Source organism: Alexandromys fortis, unplaced genomic scaffold (genome assembly GCF_014885135.2).
Source record: "Alexandromys fortis isolate MF-2015 unplaced genomic scaffold, M_Fortis_MF-2015_v1.1 scaffold_92, whole genome shotgun sequence".
NCBI lineage: Eukaryota > Metazoa > Chordata > Mammalia > Rodentia > Cricetidae > Alexandromys > Alexandromys fortis.
In genome coordinates this window covers 4,011,074-4,018,679 of record NW_026067972.1, presented here as the reverse complement: position 1 = coordinate 4,018,679, position 7,606 = coordinate 4,011,074, and the positions used below count along the sequence as shown (strand labels likewise).

The 7,606-nt window shown below is 51.1% G+C and overlaps 1 protein-coding gene across 5 annotated transcripts; it reads left to right on the top strand.

Moving 5' to 3' along the window:
* The first annotated feature begins 1,829 nt into the window (after positions 1-1,829).
* Positions 1,830-6,811, top strand: Aldh1b1 (aldehyde dehydrogenase 1 family member B1). Of its 5 annotated transcripts, none has more exons than XM_050156050.1 (2): positions 1,830-1,960; positions 4,614-6,811. In XM_050156050.1, the coding sequence occupies exon 2, from the start codon at positions 4,623-4,625 to the stop codon at positions 6,180-6,182; it is 1,560 nt and encodes a 519-aa protein (XP_050012007.1). In that variant the 5' UTR covers positions 1,830-1,960; positions 4,614-4,622; the 3' UTR covers positions 6,183-6,811. The 5 variants fall into 5 exon arrangements, with proteins under 5 accessions (XP_050012007.1, XP_050012010.1, XP_050012009.1 ...); XM_050156053.1 differs by lacking the exon at positions 1,830-1,960 and adding an exon at positions 1,996-2,018; XM_050156052.1 differs by lacking the exon at positions 1,830-1,960 and adding an exon at positions 2,103-2,221.
* The last annotated feature ends 795 nt before the right edge of the window (positions 6,812-7,606 follow it).

The following is a 7,606-nucleotide window of genomic DNA, read 5'->3' as shown; positions in this document are numbered from 1 at the left end:
CCAGGCCCACACTCGCCTTGTTTTCCTGCTGGTGTCCTGGGACGTCCCTTCGCTGATCTGTCTTCGCCCTCTGGCACTGCACAGACCTTGGCTGGTCTTGCTTTTCAGACACTTGGAGGGCATACTTTGAGTTCTAAAGGGTGACTACCCCAGGTCTTTCAATCCCCGGCACCAGCCTCTCCTTGGCTCCCTGGTTCTTGACTTCCACAAAAGGAGCTGGAAGAGACGCCCTGAATGTAGAGTAGAGGGCAGATAAAGCTTATCACTGAGCGGTAAGAGATTAGGCAATGACCAAAGGGGGGGGGGGCAGAACGCTCCCCAGAGTGAGAGCAGACCGCGGTCAGAGACACTGTGCGGACCCTCCTCTGGGGAGACTTTGTACTATTTCCCAAGTCTCTAGAGCAGACAGCTGTTTCTGAGGAATGTTCTCAGACCAGGTGATTCGTCCATTTGGATTCACTGTTAAAAGAGGGGAGAATGGTAAGTCTTTGCTCTTTACCAGACAGCTTGAAGCTAGGCAATAAACGTGTTACAGTTGTTTAGATAGTCATCTGTTAATGACTTCCCCACCCCAGGCAGTGTGGAAGTTATGATAAAGATCACACCCCTATGACGATCATAAAATCCTGCAGTTTCGTGTAGGAGCCTATAAGACATTGATTATGAGGGTGGTGTCCCCATTCCCAATGACCTTCAACTCTGCTAATCTGTAACCAGCTGTCTAACACAGTCCAGGACTCTTCACACCATATGGCCTCCAAACTTTCCCTGTTGGGGATCTGTGGTAGAATGTCCCCTGAGGGAATTGCCAGAGGGATCACCAGTAAGGTCCACTAGCCCTGAAACCCTGCCAGGTTATACCTGGCCTGGCTCTGGAGTTTTCACACAGCCCCTAGGCCTTCCTTTGAGTCACAAATACCTCTTGTTGCCCCGTGTGAATCTTGACTGAGAGTTCCCCATGGAAAACTTGGTTCAGGAGAAACCCAGAAAACTGTGGTACCTCTTGAATCGAGTATCTGCACCTGGCGTTGTATTGTCAAAAGCTTCTATCGGTTTGTTTTGAGATATGGAAATCTTCTAGCTAAAGTGTAAATATAAGAAAAAAATAAAGATGCTGGGGGCGGGTGGTGAAGGCACGGCTTCAGATCACTGAGTCTGAGCCTTCTGCAGCCACAGCACACAGCGGCTAAGTTCATTCTCAATGTGTCTCTGAGTGTTCATTTCTCGGACTCGCGTGAACCCACACATCTGCACCGAAATATTCACGACAGGGGTCACTTCCACTGTCTTCTTGATTGCATTTTAGGTTGTTGTTTTTTTTTTTAAAATGTGTGTGTGTGTGTTTTTAAATGTCCAATTCCTGCAAACCCCTCAGAGTCTTGGACCAGTGTCCATCCTCAGTTCAAAAGCAGAGATTGACGGTCAGTGTAGAATAAACAACATTGCCCGTTTTTTTGTTTGGAGTGTTTCTCTGCTCGCGATTCTCAGAGCTGGAATTTTCAGTACTGTTCTAGTCTAACAGGCTCAAAAAACGCTGATCAAATAAGCAAACTCTGTCAATGACTGCCTTTTAGGGAGGGTCTCCAGGTTGGAGCCTGGCTGTAATCCTGGGAAAACCCTGCCCCTCTTTGAGTCCCTCTTTCATTGCCAAAGGCTTTGTCCTTAGGCTCTCAGACTTGAACCTCCTACTTCAGGGGAGACCAATCAGAGACCTCTGGAGGGTGCAGGTTACTGGGCCAAGAATGGCTAGAAAAGCGAAATCTGGATCCCCGGCCAAGACTCCTCAGTAGGGGGCGGTCCCAGGAGCAGGCGGAGCTTAGCTGGAAGCGAAACCTCATTGGTTGCTCAGCGGATGCCCGGAGGCGACTCCACACAGCAGCTGGACTGAGCCGAGTAAGCTAAACCGTACCCGGACTTGATCCTGAGTGAGACTCTGACGCTGAGCTCGAGCCCGCTGCAGGTAGCTACCTCCGCCCTCCCTCCGCGCTGGGGCACCGCACCCCTTCGGTCCCCGAAAGGCAGGTCTTCCCCGGGTGTATTTGCAGGGCCCTTTCCACGCCTCTTTCCCTCCCCTTTTCTATTTGTCTCGGGCTGGGGGGGGGGTGCACAGTCCTCTCAAACCTCATCTTGGTTCTGTTCCTTCACCCTCGTCCACCCGGCCCGCTGCCGCAAGAGCCACTGGCCATAGTGAGAAGCTGGGCCCTGAGCACCTTTCGCTCAGGTGGGTGTTCCTGGGTTACCTACTGCAGGCTTTTCACTCAGTGGGTACCGAGCATCCAGTATTAGGGAGGAAAAACAAAGCTAGGCCTTTGGGAATTCAAGGATGAGAGGCTTCTGTAATACTTTCTTAGAGAGGTCCCTGAATCTCTGTAGTCCTCTCCAGTGACTATCAACATCTGTTATCACCTGAGGGCTTCCGGGAGGCTGGTGAAGTTCCGGTGAGAAGACCGCAAACTGAAAAGCGAAATAACCTGTGACTAGCGACTTTCCTCTGTGCAAAATGAAAGCGATGGAGAGGTTTGGTGTGACCTAAGAGCAGTTTGCTACACACACACACACACACACACACACACACACACACACACCAAATCCCCAGGGAGGGCTTTCTAGTAGACATTAATTTCTGCGTGGGTAGGGACCTAGCTGCAGCCTTGTTTTCCTGAATGGATTTTTCGTTCCTCTCCCTGCACATGGAGAGAGGGTGGAAAGGGCTGGAGGTCAGGGGTCAGGCTGGTGCAATTATGTTTTGCTGTTGGGTGGAGCAAGACTCGTGTGAGCCAGAAAAGGCACCGCTATTCTATCCTGGCCAGAGATAAGCTGTATAGCTAAGCAGGAACCAGAAACGCTGCTTGGCAGTTGCTTACAGAGTTTAGGTACTGGTTATATTTTACCACAGTCGTTTTAGTAAAGTCTGATGTTTTCAGAAGTGGAGTTGGCACTAACAGACCCATCTCAGCTGCTGCTTGACTTGTACCCCAGAAGGGTAAGCCCCCTCCCACTGTGCTCCGGTCTGTGCCAGGCTGGTTCCCGAGGCTTTGAGTATTCCGACGACTGCCTGGGCAAAGTGTGTCAGGTTTTATCCAGGCAAGACCCCATTCAACACCAACCCCAGGGGACTCTACAGGTGAGGGAACTGAGATTCCAAATCTCTAGGGTTCTTGCTCAGGTCCCAGGCCAGTTCATTGGGTGTCCTTTATGGAAATCTCCACATTCCCTTAGCTTGTCAGTCAGTGTGTCTATAGAGTAGCTACTGTGTCTCAGGCATCGTTCTAGGCACCAGAACCAATAGACCCAGAGGCCTGAATCTGATGGGAGAGCGGAATTAGTAAAGGGAAACAGGTTTGTGTTGTTTGTTTCATTGGGAAGGAGGGGTCTCATGCTGTAGACCAGGCTGACCTTGAACTCCCAAGTGCTTGTTTAGTTATAGTTGTGAGTTCTAGCATCCAGCCCGAGAATGGTTTGTTTATGTTTTTGGCCAGAACTAGGGAAAAGAAAAGTTCTTAGTTTCTCTTGACCTTGCCTGTAGCCTCACTAAGAATGTATGGAAAGGGTGAAACAGACTAGGAGGTCTGTGTGTACAGATTTCAGCAGTGATATACGAATTGGAACTTTGCATATCTTCTGAGGCTCTGGGGTATTGTCAACCTCAGAAGGGGGCTTCCTGGAGAAATTCTGGTTCCTCGCTGTCCCTTCCCTCTGTGTCTGTAACACTAGCCGTGGATAGAATGACAGCTGCAAAAGTCCCTGGCCTGGAGGAGGAGCTCACCATCACTGACAGACACGTGTAAAAACAGTCTGTGGCGTGTTAGGTTGAGAAGCAATAATCTGGGGGTTCAGAGGTGTTCCAAGGTTGGTCTGTTTGTTCAGATAGTCTGTCACGTGTCAGAGATTGTCTTCAAACTCACTACACAGCCAATGCTGGCCTTGAACTCCTGATCCTCCTGCCTCCACCTCCTAAGGGCTGGGGTTACAGAGAGGTGCCCCATCAGTGACTGAACCCAGGCCTTTGTCCTAGCTAGGGAAGCACTCTCATCAGCTGGGCTATATCCCCTGTCCCAGCTCCTGATTCTTGTGTCCCCAGACAGGGAACTAAGCCACAGCACACAGTTGTAGCAGGAACAGAGACCCGGAGACATGTTATTAAGGGAAAAACTGTTCCCAAGGGGGAGGGAGCAGGGCTGGAGAGAAGAGATTTAGCTGCTCAAACATTAAAGGTTCACAGAGGACCACGGCTTTTGTCACACATTGGCCTTTCTGCCCCACTTCCTCAACCGTTCTATCTGTCCACAGACAACATCGTATCTGGTGTGTCTCATGAGCGCCTTAAATTTCTGTTCAGAAGTGTGGGCTATAGGTCCCAGACACTGCAACGGGAGGACCAAGAAGGGCCTTGCAGAGCAGGTGGTATTTCATAAGAGACCCAGAAGAGGTGCGAAACGGGGGCAGACTTGAGGGGGACATAATGGGTGGACCAGAGAGTTCTTCGGGCCTTTGTACCCCACGGCCTATGTTTCAGGAGGATACACTCCTTGGTATCAGTGGGCCTTCAGGTAGCCCCGCCCACTCTCACCAGTTTGCCCTTTTTTTTTTTTTTTTATTCTATCTGCTTCAAGGTCCTCAACATGCTGAGCGTCCGATTCTTGGCTCACCGGCTGCTCTGCCTCCAGGGTCGGCACCCCTCGTACTCTACCGTAGCTCCTCTCCCAAACCCAATCCCAAACCCAGAGATTCGCTACAACCAGCTGTTCATCAACAACGAATGGCGTGAGGCAGTCAGCAAAAAGACCTTCCCCACAGTGAACCCCACCACAGGCGAGGTCATCGGGCACGTGGCCGAAGGTGACCGGGCTGATGTGGACCTGGCCGTGAAAGCAGCCCGGGAGGCCTTCCGCTTGGGGTCCCCGTGGCGCAGAATGGATGCCTCCGAGCGGGGCCGGCTGCTGAACCGTTTGGCTGATCTCGTGGAACGGGATCGGGTGTACTTGGCCTCTTTGGAGACCTTGGATAATGGGAAACCTTTCCAGGAGTCTTATGTCTTGGACCTGGATGAGGTCATCAAGGTGTACCGTTACTTTGCTGGCTGGGCTGACAAGTGGCATGGTAAAACCATCCCTATGGATGGCGAGCATTTCTGCTTCACCCGGCATGAGCCAGTGGGTGTCTGCGGCCAGATAATCCCATGGAATTTCCCACTGGCCATGCAAGGCTGGAAGCTGGCCCCGGCACTCGCTACAGGCAACACTGTGGTCATGAAGGTGGCGGAGCAAACCCCGCTTTCTGCCCTGTACTTGGCCTCCCTCATCAAGGAGGCGGGGTTTCCCCCGGGAGTGGTGAACATCATCACTGGCTATGGCCCCACCGCAGGGGCAGCTTTAGCCCGGCATATGGATGTGGATAAAGTTGCCTTCACGGGCTCCACCGAGGTGGGCCACCTGATCCAGAAAGCTGCTGGGGACTCCAACCTCAAGAGAGTCACCTTGGAGCTGGGTGGGAAGAGCCCCAGCATCGTGCTGGCAGACGCCGATATGGCTCATGCAGTAGACCAGTGTCACGAAGCCCTCTTCTTTAACATGGGCCAGTGCTGCTGCGCGGGTTCCCGGACATTTGTGGAAGAATCCATCTATGAGGAGTTTCTCGAGAGGACTGTGGAGAAGGCCAAGCAGAGGAAAGTGGGGAACCCCTTTGAACTGGACACCCAACAGGGGCCTCAGGTGGACAAGGAGCAGTTTGAACGAATCCTGGGCTACATCTGGGCTGGTCAGAAGGAGGGGGCAAAACTTCTCTGCGGTGGGGAGCGTTTTGGGGATCGTGGCTTCTTCATCAAGCCCACAGTCTTTGGGGATGTGCAGGACGACATGAAGATTGCCAGAGAGGAGATCTTTGGGCCCGTGCAGCCTCTGTTCAAGTTCAAGAAGATCGAGGAAGTGATTCAGAGGGCCAACAACACCAGGTATGGCCTGGCTGCGGCTGTGTTCACCAGAGACCTGGACAAGGCCTTATACTTCACCCAGGCCCTGCAAGCTGGGACAGTGTGGGTGAACACCTACAATATCGTCACCTGCCACACGCCGTTTGGAGGCTTTAAGGAATCCGGCAACGGGAGGGAGCTGGGGGAAGACGGGCTTAGAGCCTACACAGAGGTGAAGACAGTCACCATCAAGGTTCCAGAGAAGAACTCCTGAGATTGGCCACCTTCCTCGGAGGCCCAGCCATGTCCTGCAGTTCCGCGACATCCCGCCAGCGGGTGGAAACATTTGACTTTGGCCCGAGTTCCAAATGAAGAGTTACGAAGAGTGTCAGCAAATAAAGTGGTGAAGTCAGAGCTGTTCTTTTTAAAGTACAGGTGGTGGCTGGGCTCAGAGTGCTCCCCACCTGGGCCCAGGTCCCAGCCTCCCTGATGACCTTCCTATTATTGCCAGGACACCTTAGGAGTCGCTAAAGGTGTATTTAAAGCCGTTGACTGTAGCCGTATAGAGGAATGGTGAATTGATCCAGGTGCGGCATGGATGAGCCTGAGCACAGAACGCAGAGAGAAAGAAGACAGCCTCGTGCTGAAATGCCCAAACCTGTATCCGTAGTAGAAAGCGGAGCAGTGGCCAGCAGGGACTGGGGGGAGGGGAAGAGGGGAATGGCTGTTTGTGGATACTGGGCTCCTCTTGAGGAGGTCTTGAAAATGTTGTGGAATTGGGCAGTGGACATGGTTGTATGACGTTGCAATTGTACTGATTTACTACCGAATTACACTCTTAATTAGGGTATGGGAATGAACTTCATTTTAAAATTAAAATAAGCTCAATGTTCTATTTGCAAATCTGTCTTGATTTTTTTTTTCTCTTTCCTGAACATTTTACTATCTCTGGGCCTTAGAGGACCCAGGTAGTCATCTGGCCCCTCCTACCCTAAGTTCCTGGGCTTCTCTTTGATTTCTCTTGACTGAAGTACAAAGACCTATGGGAATATTGCTATAGTTCTGGCCAGAGCAAGTCCATATTATTTAGGGGTTTTCACTGTCATCCTCCTAACCTCTACTGAGTCACCTCACAAGGAGAGTTTGCTAGCTTCGTTCCTCAGAGTTCTCTATTGCCACCCTTAATGCTTACACACACACACACACACACACACACACACACACACACACACACACACCCCATGGTGGTAGTCATGGAAGGTCAGAAGCTGAAGCCCAGCTGTCTCCTTGTCTTCTGTTGTAGTTTATGGTGCTTACAAATTCTTCCAAGTTTTTAAGTCTGCTTGTTGTGAATGCCATATCTGTGAATGCTACACTCTGTGAATGCTACATGCTGTGAATAATATGCCTGTGAATGCTACAACCTGTGAATGCTACACTCTGAATGCTACACTCTGTGAACACTACAGTCTGTGAATGTCCTCCTGGTGAAAGCTACTGTCTGTGAGCACTCAGGGAATGCTACACTCTGTGAATGCTTTGCCCTGGTTATCTTTTAGACAACCTGCCATCAAAATGATTTTGATTTTCAGAGCTTGCTGTGTAGACAAGGATGCCCTTGAACTTTTGGTATTCCTTCTTCTACCTCCTGAGTGCTGGGATTACAGGTGCGTACCACCACAACCAGTGTTACGAGGT